The sequence below is a fragment of the Rhea americana genome, unplaced genomic scaffold (genome assembly GCF_003343005.1).
Source record: "Rhea americana isolate MKP2758 unplaced genomic scaffold, rheAme1 scaffold_71, whole genome shotgun sequence".
NCBI lineage: Eukaryota > Metazoa > Chordata > Aves > Rheiformes > Rheidae > Rhea > Rhea americana.
This window is the reverse complement of record NW_028186879.1, coordinates 3,833,893-3,857,852: the sequence shown is the minus strand read 5'-3', so window position 1 is coordinate 3,857,852 and position 23,960 is coordinate 3,833,893. Positions and strand designations below refer to the sequence as shown.

At 38.8% G+C, this 23,960-nt stretch overlaps 1 protein-coding gene across 1 annotated transcript in view; it reads right to left on the bottom strand.

Annotated features, from left to right (window-relative positions):
* MICU2 (mitochondrial calcium uptake 2) overlaps positions 1 to 23,960 on the bottom strand; it is a 166,566-nt gene that overhangs the window by 14,979 nt on the left and 127,627 nt on the right. The window contains exons 6-8 of the mRNA XM_085321809.1: positions 22,961 to 23,043; positions 15,189 to 15,251; positions 6,987 to 7,084 (exon numbers count right to left, since the gene is read on the bottom strand). Of these exons, the coding sequence (XP_085177935.1) occupies positions 6,987 to 7,084; positions 15,189 to 15,251; positions 22,961 to 23,043 (244 nt within the window). The remainder of the gene's footprint in view (positions 1 to 6,986; positions 7,085 to 15,188; positions 15,252 to 22,960; positions 23,044 to 23,960) is intronic.

The following is a 23,960-nucleotide window of genomic DNA, read 5'->3' as shown; positions in this document are numbered from 1 at the left end:
CAGGTTGCCCAGAGAGGCTGTGGAGTCTCCTTCTCTGGAGATCTTCAAGGCCCGCCTGGATGCAACCCTGTCTAATATGTTCTAGGTGACCCTGCTTGAGCAGGGAGGTTGGACTAGATGATCTCCAGAGGTCCCTTCCAACCTTACTGATTCTATGATTCTATGACTCTATGTTGAAATGAAGAACTAACTTGGTATATTCCTTATGGCATATGAAGTAGCAGAATGAAGCACAAAGGGAAAGGTAGAGAAAGTTTCCCTGCATACTTGACCTGTACTGAAAGTTTGTACAGAGCTTTAATACTCAAATATGGAACTGACCAGTGCTTGTGGCACTAATGTGTAGGAAGGAAATGTAACAACCAAGATTGTGTGGAAACATCACCCAGCATCTGAACTCTAACGAGGCTCCTCTTTGGACACTGGAGTCTGCTGAAGATTTGATAGTCCTCTATGCAGGAAAGGACTGGTACAATCCAGCTGCAAGGCTGCCTCTTTGCAAATCTCACTTTCCAAAACAGAATATAGAAACTCTGATACTGACTTGACAATAAGCTTTGCAGAACTTCAGATATATGCTCATAAATTCAGTTTTGCAAGCCGCAGGACAGTTCAGGAATCTCACAGTTTTCAGAATTACAGCAAAAAAGCATGATTTAATGTCCTCAAACATTTCTCACTCAAATATAAAAAAGCTATATRTTTTCATTTATAAACATTTTGTAGAAACTAACCAAGCTATTCCTCTGGTAGGTGTGTAGGAAAGGAAGAAATGGAGATTCTTCTTAACCTTATTAATATTTGGGAAATGTTCAAATTCATTTGTGATATGAATACATAATCATGAAGTGAGATTTTGCACCTATCTTTTCCACGTTCTCACTGTCTGACACTGTCTAAGTTTGCTGGGGTTTCATGTCCATACATATACTTGTATCTGTGTATATATGTACACACAGACAAGTAAGAAGGCAACCATAAATCTGTTTTTGCAAAGCACTTCTAAATCCCTAGATGAAAATCATCACAAATGTACAAACTATCATCACAGCAGTAGTGATGCTGCTTGATGAGGCTAGTTGGAAGAGATTCTGCATCCATGCATCAGCATAAACATGGAAAAGCACCAAATTTCAGCGCTAGCAGTGTGGTCCATTCTAGGTCATTATGGYTTCTTACATTAAAAACTTCAAATTAAATGTAGCAAGGAATTTCAGAACACTGAAAGAGCAGAACAGGACAGGTAAAGTAAAAGTTTTTGTATGGTCATACAATTTGTGGTATTTGAGCTAAAGCAAAAAAAAAGTAACAATGAATAAAGAATATTTCTGCTGCACAATTCTATTAATGTATATGAAGTTTGGAAGCAACAAATCAGGTAAGAAAACACTGTAAAAAGGATTGGGAAGATGCCCATTTTTTAACTATACCAGAAAATAATCTTTGTAAGTCATTTGTAAACCAGAAAAAAATAGAGCCATTACAGTTTTTTGTATTTTTCTTTCCATATTCTGTACTTCTTCTTTTTCCCCTCCCCCTCCGTCCCTTTCCTTCAAGTAGATTGTGAGAGACTTAAGCTTGTTTGCGGACAGATTACCAAAAAAAAAAAAAAAAAAATCATAGCAGTCGTAAACTGTTTTGTGAGTAAATTACTGTCTCCTCTTTTATTTAGGATTAGACATGCTTAAATAAGATCAGTAAGGGACTTTTTCAGAAAAAAAAGTTGCTGTCAAGAAGAAACGCTTGCTATACCTAGAAAACTATTTAGTTTTCTACCTAGAAAGAAGGAAAAGAATATATAAAGCACTGCTGAAATGCAGAGTGCAAGTGAAATGCTTTTGGAAGGAAAAGCCCCAAAATGGTTTCTGTGTCTCAAAAAATAGGGACAACTACCATGCATGAAAAAAGCCTGGAATTCCAATGACTTTCTGGCTTCATGTTTGAAATCTGACATTCTGTAAAATGAGGCTTGGTATTAGAGGCTGACATTATTGCTGAGATGTAAAACTCGGTGGTGGTTGCCTGAAACTGAAATGTTTTCAGGTCTTCTGAGAGAAAAGGTATGACCTGCTGTAGTTTCTTGTATTAAATTAACCCTTCTYTGTTACATCACTTCACCTTTAGTGCATATTGCTCTATACCTTCTTAAACTGTTCTAATGGAACAATCATTCCCATTGCGTTTGGCCAGGAGGCACCACCTTTACTAGTGATGTATGCAAACTTACTCCAGAATAATTCAGATTAACACTGCCTAACTTTGCCAGGGAAACCAGCTGTTGATTTTGAAGATCTGAATGGTGATATTAAGGAAAATAGAGCTGGCAAGAAATTATGTAGCAATTTTGAGCTGAATATGTGTTCCTTGACTCAAGATTGAGAGCTTTAAGATCTCTGAAATGTCCTTGTTCCTATAAGAAAGACATAGGATTGTGATTCTTTGATTCCTTCCACAACTTCTAAGCAGGCATTGGGGAAGCTGCAGAATGAAGCAGGAATCCCACCATTAGATGCCTGCTGCTCAAGAGAAAAAGAAAATGAGCAGCTTTCATTGTTGTCTATGTTCTGCAGGACTATGTCCTGGGCCCTGATGGGATGCACCCATGAATGCTGAGGGAGATGGTGGATGTTATCGCTAGGCCACTCTCCATCACCTTTGAAAGGTCATGCAGAAAAGGACAAGCGCTTGAGGAAGAAAGCCAATGTCACTCCAGTCTTTGCAAAGTGCAAGAAGGAGGATCCAGGAAACTACAGGCCAGTCAGCCTCACCTCCATCCCTGGGAAGGTGATGGAGCAGCTCATTCTGGATGTCATCTCCAAACATATGGAGGAAAAGAAGGTGGTCGGCACTAGTCAGCATGGATTCACTGTGGGGAAAGCTTAACCAATCTGATAGCCTTCTGTGATGGAATGACTGGCTGGGTAGATGAGGGGAGAGCCRGGTATGTTGTCTCCCTTGACTTCAGGGCGAAGGCTTTCGACACTGTCTCCCATAACATCCTCATAGGCAAGCTCAGGAAGTGTGGGTTACATATCTGGATAGTGAGGTGGGTTGAGAACTGGCTAAAAGACAGAGCTCAGAGGGCTGGAATCAGTGGTGTGGAGTCTAGTTGGAGTCCTGTAGCTAGTGGTGTTCCCTGGGGGTCAGTACTGAGCCCAGTCTTATTAAACTTACTCATCAATGACCTGGATGAAAGGACTGTGCCTCCTCAACAAGTTTGCTGATGATATCAAACTAAKAGGAGTGGCTGACACAMCAGAGGGCTGTGCTGCCATTCAGAGACACCTGGCAGGCTGGAGAAGTGGGCAGAGAGGAAATTCTCTGAAGTTCAACAAGGCCAAGTGCAGGGTCCTGCAGCTAGGGAGGAATAACCCCAWRCAACAGAACAGGCTGGGGGCTGACCTGCTGGAAAGCAGCTCTGCGGAGAAGAACCTGGGAGTTTTGGTGGATAAGTTGACCATGAGCCAGCAATGTGCTCTTGTGGCCAAGAAGGCCAATGGTATCGCGGTGTGCATTAGGAAGAGAGTCGAGGGAGGTGATCCTCCTCCTCTACTCAGCTGTGGTGAGGCTACATCTGGAGTACTGTGTCCAATTCTGGGCTCCCCAGTACAACAGAGATATGGCACTACTGCAGAGTGTCCAGCGTAGGGCTACAAAGATGATTAAAAGACTGAAGCATCTCTCTTATGAGGAATGGCTGCGAGAGCCAGGCCTGTTTAGCCTGAAGAAAAGACTGAGAGGGGATCTTATCAATGTCTACAAATACCTTAAGGGAACGTGTCAAGTGGATGGGGCTGGACTCTTTTCATAAAYGCCAAGCGACAGGACAAGAGGCAATGTGTACAAACCAAAATCCAGAAAATTCCACCTGAATATGAGAAGAACTTCTTTCCTGTGAGAGTGACAGAGCACTGGAACAGGTTGCCCAGAGAGGTTGTGGAGTCTCCTTCTCTGGAGATATTCAAAAGCTGCCTGGATGTGATCCTGTCTAACGTACTCTAGGTGACCCTGCTTGAGCAGGGGGGTTGGACTGGATGATCTCCAGAGGTCCCTTCCAATCTCAACCATCTGTGTGAATCTGAGAAAAGAGCTTGACTAGACACAAAATACCTATGAAAAGATTACTTCTTTACTTCCACGTGCACAGCAGCTCAAGACAAACTAATTTTCTTTTTCCTTCTGTTTCATGGTCTCATTCTTTATGTCCAATAAAAAGCAACTTGTGGACTGTCCTTGAGTGCACCATCTATCATGACTTCCAAAGAACCACACATCAGGCAGAGATGGCAGCACTGCGTGCTTAAATGTTTTTCCTCTCTGCAGTCAATATGCCACCYGTCTTTGGGGCTGGGGAGAGGAGGCAAAAGAGCGGGCTTAGAGCAGCTCTACAATGCCTGAGGAGTTGTAGATGGTTTCTGTCTTCTTTGTGCYATCTGAATGCAAAGAAAGCAGAAAAGGGGAAAATATTTGCCCTGATATATTGACTGTGGCCCTCTGATATTTTTTAAATCATTGTTTTGTGGGCTACAAGTGTTGAACATCATAGGTATACACGAAGATACAGATGGTTACACACTCACAAAAGAATATTTTAAAGTCAGCCAAAGAAACTGAAAAAGAAGCATTAGTAAAATATATKTAAGTAATGAGGTGAGAATATTAGTCTCTGCTTTCTGAATTCCCTTGTAAGTACAATGAAATTTCACAAAGAAAGCATTCCTGGAATTTTTTTTATTATAATTTTCAAGGACTCTACAGCACGGTGCTATCTGTATATACAAGTAATGTGACAAGTTTTAGTGTGTCCTAATCAAATTTAACCATCCCTACTTTCTAATAGGTACTACACTGATCAATGAAAGGCTTTCTAAGCAAGAACTTGGAAAATGATAAAAGCATTTACCATCATTATTTTCTGCTTTGACAATGATCTATGTCTGTACAGCTCATCAGTCATCTCTTGTAAAAACAGCATGGCACTTTGATCAAACAGCCAACAATAGCTTCCCATGTAAGGTAAAATGTTATGAGCAGCCATCACATAGAAATTACATTTTCTCTGAACAATAGGAACCCAGAAATGATGTGCTTGATTTACTTGCAAATAAAATCATGTGAAAAGTGATATCTTCGCACAGGTTAAAAAGACACCGATCCTTTTATTCACCTTTCTGTGTGTTAAACAAACTTGGCTGTCATGTTGCGACTGACATGGAGTGTATATGCAGTGATAAAGAGGCACATTCCAACTCCATGAAAAATAACTGCCACTGTTGAAAAATTACCTGCATTAAACCTTACATGTATCCCACAAAATTTAAGAGCACGATGTGGGAGTTTGATTTTGATTACAGGCCTCTATCTGTGTGGTAGGCAAAGGTCTTTAACCTGCATGTTCTGAACGTATTAGGTACATAGTTTTATCAGTGTCGTGCCTCACTGGGTCAACGTAGGATTTTATCTAAAACCTGAGGCATTCCAGTTTACACTGTATATGCAAACACAACCTTTTACTAGTGCTCTCTGTCTTTTGTTTCATTTAGAGGACCTATGCTATACAGATGAGAGCTGTAGGCATCTTAAACTTATTTCACTCATTCAGCTTTTCATTGAATCAAGGTCTTCAGAAGAGAAAGGCTGTTTATTTGGCGACTGGTATGTGCCTGAGTCAGTGGAGTGGAACACCTTGCAGTGTTAGGAAAACTGTCACTCTTYCTTTTTCATTCTAGCTTTCCCCAAACCTCTACTGATTGCAACAACATCCATTTTTAAGAGAGCTGACAGATTCCCCTGCTTCTGAATATAAATTGAAATATACATATTATCCTGACTTATTTTTGCAGATCACAAACAATTGATYATTTTTGCAGAAAAAGTACTAATAATGTAGCTAATCTCCTCTTGAYGTTGTGTTATGAGACAGGTTTGAAGATGCCTGCAGGTATTTAGGCACTTAGCTTCCATTTATCTCAATGAAAGAGGATGCATTTGGATTCTGGGCTCAAGTTCACATGGGAAAATGTGGTGTCTTGAATTGATATGGGAAAAACTTATCTCCCAACTAACAGGGTTTTAAGCAATTAGCTTGTGATGGTATGTAGGCAGTGGTCATCATTACTGATTGAAATAAAAGTTGCAAGAAAGAATCCCATCCAATTAAAACACCAACAGCTGATACGCTACTGGGATTTGAAGCTGAAAGGAACAAAAGCAGAACTCCATATTCAGATGCAGACAAGGAAAACAGTATCTTTCTGAAATGTATGTGATGTATAAAATGAATGACTCCCTATATCAGAACTTTTTATTAACTTCTGATTTTACAAAGCTTACAGTGAAATAGACTGGTGTAAGACTGACTGTCACATGCTTCAGGGAGCAATGGTCACTCGGCATTTCATTGCAGTTTCAGTCAGATGTGGTGTTTATCTTCTGGCTTAATCTGAGTTCTGGCTTGAGTGCCATGAAGTACCTGCACAGTCCCCTTGCAAAAGCACTTCAGAAGGTAAAAGAAAAGGCATGGCTAAAGTCTGAACAGAAGCTGGAATTTGAAGTGAGAAGTTGCCTGTGGCTACCCTAAGAGCCAGAGGGAGGGTGCAGGGTGTAGGTCTCAAATGYTTTTTGTTGATCCTCAGTCACTGTTTTGGTGATTTGACCAAGAAGAAGAAAAATGCTCCTCAGTTATACTGCCTGAAGCTATGCCACCAAACAGCTGCCAAGAATGGTAGTCCCAACCCTCATGGCCTCCAGCCCCACTGCTGCTTTTGAGCTCATCGTGGTGCTCAGCTGCTTCTGCCGACAGCAGACTCCAAGAGCTAAACTACAAAGTTAACCAGGCAAAATCATGAATAGCCTCCTGCCTGCTTACCTGCTTMACTTTCTGAACCAACTCAGTGTGAGGGCAGATTAATCTCTGCATTAGTGCAAAGTAGAGGGAGTAGGAATAGGATTGGTTGCTGTTAGACTTGAGTATCTGAAAAAAATACCTGAAAAACTCAGAATAGCGAAGTTTTTCCTTTCCTTCTCTTCCAAAGAAATGTACCAGTAACATGGTATTAACACCAGAGTCTTCAAATTCTGCTCCCTGTAAAACAAAATCCTATGACTAATTACTATGCATTGACTGACTATTGCTATCTATTCAACACTAATCTTGAAATATTTTGAACTAGAATTTTACAAGATACCACTGTAATTTAATTACTGTTCCCAAAGCTATTGCATATGAATCTCAGAGCTGAATAATTCCTCCACATGTACAAGAAACAATGCATTATATGCTCTGCTTCTAATATATCCGATACAAAGATTGAATACATTTTATAACTTCCTTTTTTGCATTTTATTAGAACTTAGAGATTGCTAGTTACATTTTTAAAAAGCTTGACACAGCTGAATACAGATGTTAAAAAGTTAACATCTTTGTAAAAAAAAAGTGTTTTAATCAGATCTTTCACATTTATTCCAGCCATTTGCAAACTCTGTTCTGTAAATTCATTCATGACTTAGTCTATGGAACAAAACTGGAAAAACATATTCACAGTGTTCTCTCATAATATGTTTTATATGGCTTATTGCCAAATTTCATGTTTCTTTTTTTTCCCTGTATTTTATTTAATCTGATAAAAAGAGTTACGCAGAAAAAAGATACACATTATTTCAACTCAGAAATCTGTATCAGCATCTTTAACAAGCCTAAAACCACACATAATGCTGGATATCTGTTTTGTTCTTCTTTCAGCACTAGCATAGTGGCATTTCTTTGAACACAACAAAACATTAAGAAGCATGAAGAGATTTTTTTTTCCAAGTCTGGGGGGATTTCAACAAACTATTCTTATGACATCTAAATAGCCTCTGTGTCTTTTATCTGGCTGAAGAGGTAAGAAGACAGACAAGAGTCTATTCATAAGATTTAATACTAATGGTTATTTAGCTTTCAGCATCATCAGTAACAAGTCCCATTAGTCCACTGTGTGTTTCATGCTTACTGCATATGTGACACAATATTTTATCATTAAAGAGGTAACAGTCCTCATTTCTACTGCAAGTCACAATTCATTAAATGCCAGCGATAGGAAGTAAGTATGAATGAAACTAGAAAAAACCTTTCAAGTTATATGCAATCTGCACTTACTGAACTTTAACATTTAGCTGTAGACAAAGAATATTTAAATACCCACAAGGTCCATGCTTCTCAAGTTTAAGCAGTTCAGMTTACGAGGCAGACTGATACATAAAGATTCCTGTATGCTTATTTGAAAATAAAACCCAAACTACTTATGTCAGAATGCAAGGTTTTGTGGAAGGAAACAGAAAAGAATCAAAACATATCTCACTGTAGTAAACTTCTCATCTGCTTTTTGTGCTTCTAGATTATAGCTTTAATGGAGACTTGGAAAATGCAAAAAAAAAAAAAAATTGCTGAAGTAACATTTAGAGTTGAACTCCTGATTACATGATTTAATGCTTCTGGTAACTCATCTTTAACTGTGACTACATATCAAAATCARAGTTGCATTGAAAGTATGCTGAAAAACAAGGTTTAACTAATTTCAAAAACTAAGTCTGCCACAGAAAAAAGTTTTTTTTTCTATTCAGGTTTATGTAGTTATAAGCTAGCAGACATACAAACAATACCTATCTCATCTTATCTAAGATGACAAAGCCTATCCCTGGATTTATAACAAATATGCACCTACTTGTTGGCTACCCTCTTTATCAGTTGAAATTCCAAGGTGGAACTGGCAGATGTCCAAGCACTATGTTAGAGTTAAATGTATTTTAAAACTACAAAAAAGTACAGTTCTTTAAAACAGAATATGCAATAGGAAACCAGAGAGAGTACAGCTTCAGGGTAAAATTTCAAAAAACTGCTTTTGCTAGGGTTAATGCTATTAAAYTAAAGTACATGTTAGTACAAATTCCTTTTTGTCCATGGAATCATTAGGAGCTTTTGCTGTTGAACTGTATAAATTAGTACCAACATGACAAATCTTTGTTAGAAGATAATGAGAGCTCTATTAATATTTCCAACACCTCACCCTCCTGAGCTTAGGTAAAAGAATAACCTACACTTGGAATGTCTCTCTTGGCAATGAGAGTGAAATGGTAACCTAATCTTAAAGCTGTAAAAAAGACCAGACTGCAACTAACTTTCAGTCACAGAGCCACCACCTAGATTTAGTGAAATTTTGTACTCTGGAGTCTCTCGTGGCTTCAGCCCTCAGTAGGTGCCTGCAGCCCCTTTCTGAGCTTMTGGAAAGGAAGCTCAGGCACAGAGCAGAGAAGGGATAGTGACAACTTTTGAGTCTCACCCTGATGTGAACGTGGTTGGAGTGCGGACATGTGTCTAGACTGGGGAGCCTGAGCTGAGGACGTGTCCTGGGTCCACTTGTTCAGATAAAGAATCCCAGAGATCAAGCTCTGATGCCACACAAGTCTATATGAACTAAGGAACATGTGTGTACACATTATAAATATAAGCTTACATTCCTAGAGTAATTTCAACTCTTGGTACACTTTTCGAAAGCACCATGAACTGCTAAATTATGCAATTCCTCCATTTTAAACAACATCAGGTAACATATTTCTTTATTATATTACACAGACTGGTAGAATAGAAGCCACATGCTGCAAAYGCTGAGTCACAGCGCAGACCTAACTCTGCAGCTCTCCACTGAGCTTCCGACATTTATGACCTGACTCTGCAGCAAGTAGCAACAAGTGCCACTGAGAAGTAACTTATCACATAGTGAGATGGGTTTTCAGAATAACGTACCTGATTTTCGAAACACATCTGAACTGTTAATAGACTGACCGTCTCTAGAGTCTTACCACCTTTCCCTGCAGAATTCACTAGAGGCATGACTGGAAATTATTAACATCTGTAATATGTTCCTTGTTCTCTTACTTGCTTCCTGGAAGAGGATGTTAATCATGCCATGTTTTGTTTTGATAGAAAATTTAAAAACAACATATATTATGGATTTGATTTTTGCGGTAAATAGCAAATGAAGAACTGGGACATAAAGAAGAGTCAAGGAGAAAAGTATCTTAGCTTCTATCTGCTAACAACGACCTGAATCTTTCTAAGGTTAAGACCAAATMTTTCCAAATTTTTCTGAGTGGCCTCTTCTCTGAAATGTTACTTGTTTTTCAGCTGCTAGGTCAGGCTGCTATCCCTGAAGACAATCTAGTCTTCAATCTAAGCAGTTCAGCCTCAAGCACTGCTTGAGAGAATGAAGCTTTCTGTGAATTTGGAGAGTCTCCAAGATGTTGGGATATATCCCAGAATTCAGTTCTGGGAAGTAGTTTCTGAAGATATATGCATTATGATATTAATCCTACTAGGTTCAGCTAGTCAAAAGAAGTGTAACCGGACAGGCAAACTAGTGAGACTGGGAGATCCCGGTCTCCAGCCTTTTTGGCAAAGCCCAGACAGCTTAAAGTGGGCCCCAGAATGAACAGCATAAAATTTTATGATGTATCAGCTTTAATCCTGTAAATCTATACCACTGTTTTAATGTACTGCAAAGTACTTTCTCTAACTTGGTAGGCTTCAAGAATATATCAGATCTAGTACAGATAGGCTAAACTGTATATATTTTTTCTAGAGAGGGTGTAACAGACAATACCTGAGAAGAGATCTGATGGACAATTTTCCAAACAACAAACAATCTATATCTAGCATTCAACAATATCTGGCATTTCCACTACCTAAAGGTTAGTTGTTCTATAGTGACAACTATGCCATGGAATTGGTAGGTTGTACTGTTCGTGTCTTCAGCAAGGCAGAAAATGTAACTTTGTTCTTCCAACGTTAATATCCTTTCAGCACATCTCCCAGAGTCCTGCCTCAGTTCGTCAGGATATGCAGCATAAAAAAGTCCAGCCAACTAGGCTAAAAGCTTATCTGGAAGCAAATGTTTTGGGACATACTTTATAATAAAAACAGGAACAGATTCAAACTAGTTTTGCTGCCAGCAGGTTGAGAGGGACAAAATCGTGCTGCGTCGAGCCGTCAGGGAATGGCGCTGTGCACTGTGAAGCTGGAGAGGATCAGACTGGTGCAATGCTGGTAGCTGGGGAAAGCAGTTTCCACGCTCAGTTGGGCAGAGCCCCTCTCAAAAATTCAATCTCTGTCTCCCTATCACACTACATTTTAAAAATATTAATTTCCTTAGGAGGCAGAGAATTCGTAACTAGGAACCCCCTCATGAGATACTATGCTCTAAGCATCACATTCTTTTGATTAATGTTAATTTGGCCTCAAAGGCAAACCGTAAGCATTCTCAGCCTGCTTAAATCTCCTTGCTCTCTAGGCTAAAACAGACTCTAGACTGACTGTGACCAATTTCCCCATCTCACTGTGCGTATGTGTTCCCACGTAGTCCATGTTCAGCTGCTCTCTGCAGTTTCGGTTATCCCCAGTATGCCCACTGCATAYACTTACTCAGGTGCAGCACTTCCAGTTTATTCCAAATAATTTTATAGCCAAAGGCATTACTTAGACTCGAGAGATTAGGAAAAAATTATTACAGTTTTGAATCAAGGACTAGTGTTAGTGTCTGGCCAAACTGTGCATCTTYCTCGGCCTGTCACGAGGCTGCATCGATATCTAGCTTCTGCAGCTATTTAATTTAAAGGGTTTCAGACTAGGCTAAGTAGCCGAGATTAAAGGGGTAACCTTGTCTCACACATCTGTGAAACAGAAAAGCAAAGTGACTAGAGGGAGAGAATTTCACTATTAAAGTCAAATCAAATGTACTTGCAGAAGAGGTACCTAGCAAGGTGTCAGAAAGATGCGTACCTCTTGTGAGGCTACAATGTCATCAGAGCACTTGGAAAAACAAAACCATGTCCTTGTCGGTGAGGTAGAGCAATGATCCAAGCACTAGCTAAATGTTTTACAAAACATGCAAATAATTTGAAACTTGGTGTGAAAATGTGCTCAGCACAGCATTCAGAACCATATGCTTAATGATTTGGAAACTAGACATAGCACATAGCATTTCCCAACAAGAATTCCATTTTAAGAACAAATATTGAACATTCTGTATTGAATCATTCCTTTCCTAATAGTAACTAAAATTAATTTCTAACTTTAGCCATTACACAAATTAGAGGTATCGAAACTGCTTGTTAACTCATTAATCTAAATTGAAGGGCCCAAGAGCAAAGTCCTCGGTCAGGACGGCTGGGCTGCAGTCCAGATATCTGCAAATATYAGTGCAGGTTTCACTACCGGCATGCCAACACGCGTAACGCCGTTTCGGCCGCCCTTTTAGGAACTGGGGGGCACAGAGGAAAAGCAGCAACTAGGGCCGTTAACTGGGCAACAACTTTTTCAAAATATACCAAACTCTAGCAGCTCGTGCACTTCCCTATAACACGCTACAGCAAAGCAACTGCCCTGTCCGCCCTCCGCAAAGCCGCTCGAATGCTCAGCGGGACGACCCAGGTGAAACGGGCTGCGCTGGGGGGCCAGACGCAGCGTTTCCCTTGGCCTCGGCGAAGACAGCGGAGCCGAGGCGGTCACTGCCTCTGTGCCTCCTGCACCACCTTCTCCAGCCCAGCTAGAGAGAAGCAGGCGCTCAGTCCCGCACCCCTCCGTCGCGGCGCGCGCGCCTCTGCTACGGGCAAATCCGACTGCCCCTCTGCAAAAATCTGCAAGGGACTTCCTGAAAGACCAGTTGGAGTTGAGCTAGACAGATGTTCTGCCTTTTCTTCCAGCATCAATAATAAAATTGGAAAAAGAAAATCCCTGAACTGAAATCCCATATTTATTTGGAYGAGTTCACTGCMGTCCGTTCAAGAGCCACTACTAAGYGGCAAAATTTTGAACTCTAGGCGAGTAACTCAAAGCGTCAGTAAAARAAGACAGAGATACAAGAATCCTCGGAGCACAGCAAACAAAAACTTTCTTTTCCTTTTCCTAACACAATATATCTACAAATACTGAGTGGTATCTCCAAACCACAAACAAATGGCTGGTACACACTGGTCAGGGAGCATACCTGGCTATATCTAACCTTGTGCTTAAATAATAATATCATATAATAYAATACAATACAAATATATTTAATCRGGTGGTTAAATAAAGATTTAAACAGATTTAACATTTATTTTCATAGGTGAGAGACATTATCATCTGGTATCTAAGACAGCTTTGGGATTATTTTGAAAGCTCAGCAAACTCTTACACAAATTATGACAGTGTTGTGGAAGTGCAGAACTACCCTAAACACCAAAGTCCCGTTGCAATAATCTAGCTTTCAAAGAACACTGCCAAAATAAAAGCCATATTTTTATGTATTGACTTTTTACCTGCTTTGCTTGAAAGTAATACTATGACTACTGCAAGTGTTAGAAATAAGAGGAAAAAAACCCCATTTRTATTGACACTGCATTGTATGCAGTCAGATTCGCTGCTTATAAAAAACTTCGTGTGTGWGAGAGAGAGATAGGTAACAAAATAAAAATTGAAAAAGAAAGAAAAAATATAATTTGGACTCTGTCCAATAGAAACATAGATAACAGAAGAATTTCAAGACAGCTTTACTCCCTGAATTATTTAATTCCTTTTTTGAATAGACTATAATTCCACTTATAATCTGCTAATTGTATTAAATAATATTTTCTCATTAAAATAACTTCAGATTTTTTTCAATTAGGAATTCTGAAGATGAAATTTAAAGTAAGACAAAAACAAAATAAGACATTCAGGCTCAGGTATTTAATTAGCTTCCAATAAGCTTATGTGTTTATGGCTAAATCTGTCCAGCTGTATCAAAGTTTCTCTGGAAATATTATACCATAGTGTGCATTCACGCAGAACAAAGATCCTTTTCCTTTCACTGTTGTGGCAGTTGAGTCTCAATTGAAATTGGTTTTGAAGAGCAGACAACTCTATTAATCCTAGCTATTTTAATCTGGTGATTGATGAAAAAAAAAAAAAAAAAAAAAAAAAAAAAAAAAAAGAGGAGATGGCTGTTACTCAGTCAAACAAATTTCAATAGATCCTGTATGCATAGTGGCAGAGCAGGATCTTCATGCAATAAAAGACAATTTTTGTTTATGTCTAGTAAACTTTAATCATGTGTAGTAAACATTAAGTGCTAGCAATACTGCCACTTCCACTTTCTCCCCCAGGTTGGTGAAAAGCTAAAGAACAAGAGCTGGACCTACTCTTTGCTGCTGCATGGCTGGTTTATAAACCAAGTGTAAGTTTCTTACTGAATGCTTCCAATATTAGCAATCTTTGCCCCTTGCTGAATTATCCATTTTCAATTTAAGACTGGAAGTAAGTCCGTGGTGAGAAAAATATCCTTGAACTACACCATCCAATTTAAGCATGCAACAGAAGCAGTGCCGCTGATGCAGGCGAACTGCCTCGTAGTCACAGATGGAGCGAATCCGTCTTTATTCTTCCCTTGCCCCTTGATTTATCAGCTTCTGAGAAGCAGCAGCAGCGTGTTTGCAGCACGCTGAGGACTCCCCCTCTCCATTTTTTCAGTTTCTTTCAAACTAGTCCATGCTACGGACTAACTTGTCTCTGTGTTGGGCAGAGGCTGAAGGAGAGGTGAGAGCTGGCAGAGACTCACCGAAGGAGAGGGTAGGTCACGCTGGTGGCACTTGGGGGAAAACAGTCAGAAGAGAGCAGGATTTACCTGCTCCTTTCACCAAGGACACACATTTGTCACTTGCTAATGGTCTGTAATCCAGTGAAACTCTGGACCCAAATGGAAGATTGTATTGTAAGGTTCCTCCTCCTCCTGGTCTGGATTTAAGCCACTGCATCGACAGCACTGTTCTAGGTAAGTTTAAGGTATCGATTTTTATCTGGAAAGTTGCCTTTTCTCACGTGGCAACACAGCGTTCTTCCTGAGTTTTTCATAAATAAGAGTGTTACTTTCAAATAGAAGCTTACAGAAATTAAATAATGAAGTGACTACACAGTAATAAAACACATTAATTGCACATATTTCATCAGGARATTCAGAAGGAAAGAACATTTTTCTTCCCCAGTTAGAAAGCAGAGGTGACAAATCACGCACTTTCATTTAATTGAAGCACTAACGCTGGTGCTTATAGAGCCATCTAAAAGCACTGAAAAAATAACAAAGTTCACAGAAAATATGACAGTGCCTTTCAAAGAAAATAATAAATGCATGCCTATTTCATACCTGGAATATTGTCTCATTTCCAGCTGTTTTCAAATCATCTTGCTTCCCAATGATTCTCTGTAGCTGTATTTGTTTAAACATGACAAAACACAAGAAAATTATAAGTTTCGTCTTACAAGAGTCTCCTTTTTCAGAAACTTGCATTAATTTCACCTTTTCTTAATTACAAACTCAATATGCTTTTGCAAGTTTCTCTAGTCATGACAAACTTTTTACATACTTAAGGATATTTTGCTATTTGAGACACACTTTGCTAAAAATGTCTTATCCAGTGTGGTTAATTCAGCCAAGCATAGCCTATTGAACGGTCTCTCTCCTTGCTACCCAACGCTGGCTCTGTTTTTAGAAGAGATTCTCCTGTATTAGAGGTTTTTCTCTTAGCATTCACTACATTAGATGTTGAAATTCAGGGGTATTCTATCTGGGAACATTTGGGGAATAATATAGTTATTCTGTGATTTTCACGCTGTCCTGTGTGCTTTACACGGTTCTGCAAAGGACAAGATCTGCTAAACATGAAAAACATGCCTGTTTAAACCTGGTACTACACAACTAACAAAAACTGTTATTTAATCAAATAAGCAAACATATTTTCAGAYGTGGCATAAAGCAGAATATGGTCCATTTCCCCTCCACTGCACCAATAAACTAATCTCRAATGAGATATATAACAAGATTTTAAGAAGTATTAAAATGACTCAGATATTTAAAGATAAACTTCTACTCTCCAAAATAAGGCTTTGAGGAAATACTGAGAGTGCTCTGGTTTGTAGCTTATTATGAGCACCTTAAGTAGCCCTTTCTGAAGCGCCCCATGCTGCTGGCTTTCTTCATGACTGCATTTTCGCTTGAGAAGTCAACGCTGTCACAAGGATGAGGGATTTAACATAGCACAAGGTATACCTACCTTTCACAGAGCCTTGCATGACTCCTCAAATGGACAGCAAAAACGAAAGAACAAGGGACGCGTTACATTGAAGGTAGAGATATGGACCTAAACACAACATTCTGGATTTGAAGTCTTTAGGAAAGGGGCTTTTAAAGCTCAGGGTTTGTGAAGCTGCTGCTTTGCTTCTCAAACATTTCTGACTCATCTCTCACCCTGTCCATTACAAAAGGRAAAAAAATGCCATGACCAAATTCACACAGTCATTACTTTGTGTGGTTTTTTTTTTCAAATCTCTTTGTAAGGGCTTTAGTTTTTTCTTCTTTTTTTTGGTCACATTGTTGAGAGAAGCAATATGGGCTTGTAAGTAGTGGGTAGGTAAGAACTCTGTTTGCTGTTCATGTTGCCACAGGTCTTCCCTCAGCCGTCAGTTTGACTAATTGACCTGTTTTTTCTTTTTCTTTTTTAATAAACAGTCTCAGTCTGAGTTCTTCACAATAGTTTTCCATTTTTGAAATGGCATGCCTTGACAGTATTTATCAAAAATATAAGTCTAAATCTGCCACAAGACAATTAAACAGTACTAGTTCCTCCTACTTTCTCAATAATCTTTTTATTTTTGATCATTACAAAACAATTGACAAGTATTACAACAGCAATTCAAAAAGTGTTATGAATTTCTTGATGGCAAAATAGCAATATAGAGCTCTGGATAAAAACGTAATTGTTCATCCACATTCACACTGAAAAATTACATTTTTCTTACCTGGAAAATCCATCTTTTGTTCACACATAAGAAATACAGCTGCAAATACTTTCCAAACATTTTTTTCTTATTGAAAAGACAAAATATGATTTTTCTGTTGGATTTTGCTTTTAAAGGACCCTTTAGAAAATCTGTAGAGAATATTAAAGAACACAGACACACAGTATAATTCTTCTTGTAAGTGTTCTGGAAGATTTAATTTGCTGTTTTCTTATAGCRCATGTAAATCCTTATGATTCTTGAAAGTATTCCTTGGGAAAAAAACTGACGATAATTTCCAGTAGTTTGAATATTTTTTCCAGCACAGTGAAGCAACTACTCACAAGGGGATAAAAATTCTGCCCTCCAGCAACGGACTCCAGTATTTAACAGCTTCATGATTCTTTTCATCACCTAGCAGCATATATCTGTGTTTAATATTTATATCTGTTCATCACTATAATACACTGATGGCTAATTCAAAAAGAATGAGGCATGTTATACATAAGTGATAACTCTTTGCCAAAGAAGCATGTTAAGTGATAATCTTTTCAGAAGGTGACAAGACCTAGTAGAAAGGATATGTCTTTTTTAGGGAGAAAAAAAAAAAGATTTTTCATCTTTCAGTTGTTTAAGAAAATCTAGTGCTTGTGGATGCCGTAGGACTGTTCAGGTGCTCTATGCTGCCAGAGCTGCTGACAGTTCAGAGCACTGGTGCAGTCTTAGATGAATCTCTACAATTTTTTTGTGGTATCTGCTGTACAACCGTACAAAGACAGTCTATTAACAGAGATTAAATCACACAGCTTTTTATGTGCAATCAGAGTTTCCCTACCTCCATGCCCAACAGTTTGGAATGTTTGTTAATTTTCCTTAGAAATCTTTCATCAGGACWGAGTTAGGGGAATTCCTTGCTTGTTGGGGATTTCTGGACCCTCAGTAGCCTTATTCTTGATAGCCAGTCTGAGATAAATGTGCAAGTGTTATTATGTGCACTAGTGTCAGGTTCCTCATCAAGGGATGAACGTGTCTGGAAATCCCCCTTGCCAAATTTCATGTTAGCGTCTTGGAACTGCCGACTTCACAGAAGTATCTTTCTGTCCTCATGAAGATGCAGGTAAGAAGTCTCTGAGAAAGACCTCTCTGCAATATGGCAGCAGCCGATTAGAGATGGCAGGTAACAGCTGACCGTGTTGTTTCTACCAAGCCTGCTTCATCTTGGAGTTGTAAGGCTAAGCAAGAAATTGTTGTAGATATCCATCTCAAGACAGAGATTGTTGTGATTCTGGGACCTAATACTGAAATGAGGTGTGATGTTGCTTGTATTTTGGATATTCACCACTGAAACATGGATGAAGGAGAAATTAAAAATAGACTAGCTTGAACACAGACAGGCAGGGAGGAGAGAGAACAAGAGCAGGCTAGGAAAGGAAAGAGCGTTAACTTCTGCTGGAAAAGAGGGAAATAAAAATGGGAAGACTATGCAGGACAGGAGAAACTCTCTCCTTTAAAACATGGAATTGCATTCAAGATCTCTGTTCTTGATGTTACCAAAGAGCAGTGAAGCTACTGGGAAATCACGCATCTCACACCCCTCAGTGGCTGATCTGTACAGATGTGAACAGCCTACCTCCACCACCCGCTGCAAGCATCAAGGACGTGGGTTATGAAGCAGCTTGTCATCCTTCTTGAGCAATTCACATGACATGACTTGTGCCTCTCTATCCATTAACACTGTTTGACACAGTAGAATCGAGACATACAGAATTCAAAAAATGATGGACATTTTGCAAAGAGGCAAAATTCTTACTTCAGAGAATTTACAGTCCAGMTAGATAACCAGTAGATAATGGACAACAAGGAGGGAGAAGGGGTGACAAAGAGAATGAAAACACTGAAATTTCTTTTTGTATCCCATCCTACTTACATTAATTGCCTCTGAATTACTGATCCTTCCATACTTTTTTCCAGTACCCTTTCCCCAAACTAAGTTCTCTAACATTATTGTCAAACAYTGGATGGAAATAATTAATATTATCATTAATACTGCTCTGTTAACTTTCTGCATGCTGAATATTCTCCTCTTTGCCCTCTATTTTCATGAAGTAGATTTTCAGGATATTTTTTCTAACGGTATGAGTTATGGAAGGAATTATTTAAGTACCAGCACTTTCAAAAGTTCATGTGAATCAGAGATGATGTTTCATTGCATGAAAATACAGCAACTAGTACAAAAGTCTAGGTTATCCACAACTTGCCAATATTTATTGCACTTTTCATCAGTGTAAAAATATTATTGGAAGTGRTGGGTTAACCAGTTAAAGTACATTTACCCAGTATTTTACTGCAGCTGCTCCAGGATTCCTCAGAGAAATAGGGAGATTAACAATGAGTAAACTAACAAAAAGAGGTTTAACTTCCACAGGGTTTGATTTTTGCCTCTGACACAAGAAAACAGAGTAATAATTGTACCTTGTTACAGCTTGTCTAATAAACCCTCTAATAAATCTATTTCAATGATCTTCATTAGATATTTTTATACTAACATTTTAAAGAATTAAAAACAGCATTTTTCTCTCTGGTAAGAAGAGGATTCATGAACTCTGGTGAAATATCAGAGGCAAAGTTCCACATGGAGAAGTACCACCCTACTTGTGCCTAGYTTTGCCCTGACGATTGGCAGCTCCCAGTTTTCACACTAGGCATTGAGAYTGTACAGAGGGGAAAGAAAACAAGGAAGAGAAAAGATATTCCTAGGCTGTACCTTTCAAATATGAAAGAGGAGCATAGTCTAACCTTCTAATAAAAAACCTCCCAGGAATTAACATAATCAGGACTGTGAAAAGGAAAAAATGTCAATTCATATTTGATCACATCTGCGGTGTCAAAATCAAGGAGGAATAAAGCACAARCTCAAAACTCGTACTTTCTTGCGAGAGTACAATCTCCGCCTTTGCCAGTATGTTGCAGTGCTTGTACCAACCTCATGCAATGCCTCTAACCCTGCCTGTATATGACAAGTCAGCTTGGGCCAAGCAGGGAACCAAGCCCTGGGCTGCTGGCTGGTGGCTCCCTGGTGTGCTCCTGGCTTGGACCAACCAGCACTTCATCTGCAGTGCTGGGGCTTGCTTTAGGGAATAGCTCATGCCAAGCTAAACAGCAATATAGGCAAGACTGAGCCATAGGTAATTCCTTCCATGATCCTCCAACTCCATCCTCACAAGCTTTAAACCCTGTAACACCCTCACACGCCTTCATGCCACCCTCCAGACCTTTCAAGGCAAGCTACAAAAGCACCATGCTGGTAAGATGCAGTGCAGTTCCTCCCACATTAGTCCACAGACTCTGGGCTGACAAAAAATAAATGAATAATTACATGTAATGGTCAGTGAACAACACAGTACCACCAAAGATCCAGGGCCAAGGTCTATGTAGTGTAGATTTGTCCCACCTATGTCATCATGCTCAGGGACGTTGAATGGTCCCTGGCCCTGATTCATTTATCATTTTAGATTCAGAAAGACAGTCTGTGTTAGACTTAGCTCTGCTGGACAGTAAAAAAGCCCTGCTGAAKTTAGGGTAGGCAGGAAACTTTGCTGAAGAGCATCTCAAGCTTTACGGCAAATGAGTTTTGCCTAAGACATTCGTCTTTAAATCCTTTTTCACATACTCACAGTTAAGGACTAGATGGTAAGTTAGGAAATAATTTCTAGCATTTGTTTTGAACAAGGACAAGAGGAAGTCRGCTAGGCCAAGACATTCCTGCTGGATTTCATTAAGCATACAAGCTCATCTCTCAAGTGGTGGGAAAAACGTCTTCCAGATGATCTGGAATCAGGTAAAATTATGCAATTAAATGGAGCTGGGTCAAGACAACAATGAATATTTTCTCTTTCTTTCATAACGTTACAGAAACTGCATTAAATGTGATCAATCTTCCTGAAAAATCAATTCAAAACAGTCACATTCCAAGGTATCTTCCAAAACATAGTCTCTTAGTCATTAATTGAAAAAGAGAAGATAATATAATTGCTGGCTCGGTCTGTGCGACACTGTCCAGAACCCACCCACCACGTCACGAACGAGACTGTCGCTGYGGGCCAGAGCTGTGCAAGCGGACGAGACAAACTACGGTCCCCCGAGAACAGCTCAGCTGCATCTTCCTGAGATGCCCCAAGACAAACGATGGATTAGCCGGACGACTCGCTGTTGCATTAACTATGCAGGAACTCCCTACGATGCATTACCTAACCACAGCACACAAAGATGAGGAGAAACACGCACACATTTTTCCAGATTCTTCCATTCCAAAAGCTTTATTTTTTAAATGTAACCTTGAAAAATCAAGTTGTGCTTTAAAATAGTCATAAATGTTTTAAAAAAAAAAAAAAAAAAGTCATCTCAGGACTTGCTCAAACCCTCTGGGATTTCTTTGAAGTTAATGGCTCTCCTGAGTTGAGATTGCAATTTATAAGATTTTTTAAAAATTTTTTTGCTATTCTATTTTAGTTAATTAACACAATGTATAAAGGACATGCAAAGAAAGTAACAATCTATCTAACTAGAATAATTTTGATTTAATTTGATTTGCCTCTACAGGAATCAAATTATTTTTAGTGATCTTTATTTTTTCCTCTACTTGTGATGACTTTCTGTTGTTAATAYTGGCTAATTCAATTACAATTAATTGAAATGGGCAATGGATATTAATTATGTGATTTACTGTATGCTTCCCAAAGACAGTTGTAGTACATTTCTGTAAGAGTCTCCTTATTTGTTTTATACCGACACAGCACCTACTTAAAGGAAGTACCACTAAAATGGCATTTTGGTGCTGTGGCACTGCAGGCAGCAACACTTTCACCTGCTTTCATGGACTTACTCTCCTCATAACATGCTATTTTTCAGACAGCTGTAACAGACATTTCAATGACCAGGGTACTCGTTCTACTCTAATAACAATTCATTCAGATTTTATCAGGTTTAGAGATTAAAATTAAAAAAAGTAACAGCTATATTAAAATKTATTTCTTTTTAATCAGCAGAATAATTAATACTTTAATAGAGCAAATTCTGAGTGTACRTTATCTTGCAGCTCAATTAGAGGCTTCCTGGAGTACTATCTTGGGAAACGGTCTAATTTCAAATATTGTTTTCAAAAGGTACTGCTAAAACTGAAAGTAATCTAAAAATATTTTARAATATATTCAAGTACGACTATCACTTGTAATCTTGCTAAGGCATAATGCACTAAAAATAAGGGCTATCAGTGCAAAAGAGTTTAAGGCTACACAAACAGATCTCTGGTAATTTCCTCAACCAGGTAGGTTCATTTTTATTTAGCTTTAGGTTCCCATTGGCTCCCTAGAGCTGTTGCATTAATGACATTCTTTAACATTAGCCTAGTGACAGAAAGTAATCTGCACTACATGACAGTGATCATTTTGGCTTYTTATAAAATCCTGTCTCTAGTCACRTCCAATATGAATGAAGGCTCTGAATGAAGAGGGGAGTCTACTAAAAATTATGTTGGTTAATTTTACTTTCTACTTCTGATATGAAATATTTAGTAAATAGTTTCCTGCTAAATACTTCAAAGTTTTATAAGCTGTATTATTACTCCTACTCCTCTCTAGATCTTCAAAGCAGGATTTCATTTTTGGAACATCTGTCTCTCTCCCTCGCATTTTATACAAAGCATTGGAAAAATACCATTTCTCCCTAAACTGCAAATTAGTAATAAACCTGTAGAACAGCAAATAAAACTAATAAAAAAATAAAAGATGATAGTAAGTTTAAAAAATGATTCAGAATATTTAGAAAATGAAAGATTGTTTCAGATGATTACTTAAATTAGGTCACAGCATTATGGGATGTATGACAACTCCTATCTTCCCAGCAACAGATTTTTACATACAAGTCAAAAGTAACATTTATAAAACATGATTCATATATGATAATGATTTCTATAGCAATGCTTTGATATGCACTCTTTTACTGTGAAGCGTTTTAGCAGGGGTGTGATCACAGATTGAATGGACAGATAGGCTTGAAGAATTTAACGCATTCTCCATTTAGCAAATATAACCTATGGACTTATCTGAATGCTTTAAAAATTAATATGCACATAAGTACACATACCTTAAAAAACTCCTTCTTCTCAACTTGTTCATTGCCATCTATATCCAACATTTTAAAAGCAATCTGAAATCCAGTCTGTTGATCTGCAATAAAGTGCAAAGAAACTTTATGGTGTGTACAAATGCACACACAGACACTTACACTGGCACATAAATATTTAATATAAAAAGAGAATGGCCTACAGACTCAATTCTCCATAGTTATGCACATACATCATACTTCCACTAAACCATACCATACCCAATCATAAGCAATCATTTAAAAACACCTTGTTACTACTGCTCCAAGGGATATTTAATGCAAAGGCAAAACAGGAGATGTCAGCAGTGCCTAAACAGAGGGACGTATGTACATTTGATCTCCACGGCTGTGAAAACGTTACTGTCCTGGTCTTATATTCCCTGTAGATTTCTCCATCTCTGGCTACTTCTGCAGTCTAGCTCTAATCGGTGTATTACAGCTGAAAAGTAAAGTAATCAACTACCCTTTCTGCTCGTCTTTGTCAAAAGCATTTGTATATATGTTCCCATTTACAAAACTTTACACTGCTTTTCCTTCGCTGAGTGGATGCTCCTTTTTGACACAAGAATTTGCTGAGTTCTGCCTCTTGCAGGCACTACAAGAAACAGAGTACTTTGAGCTCCTTTCCACAATTTCCTCATCTTGCTTTGCTTACACACACACTACGACGGCCGCAGAGGAGCAGCGTGCTGCTGAAATGCATTCACACTYCACTGCAGCAGCAAGCACCGATGATCCCAGTCACTTCTGGAGCACGTGAACTAACTCCACAACGCAGTCACGTCAGGCGTTAATAGGAAAGCCACCGAGTTACCTCCTCTAGAGCACATTCACGTTTCCAAGAACAATCTCGGACCCACCACGGCACTGAAGCTACTATCTCTAGGGAACACGATGCCTTCAGCGTTTTTATTCTGAAAGTGTGTTCTTCCAATTCTATCCAAAAACAAGCTTGAAGTCTTTTTCTTTCTTTTCTTTT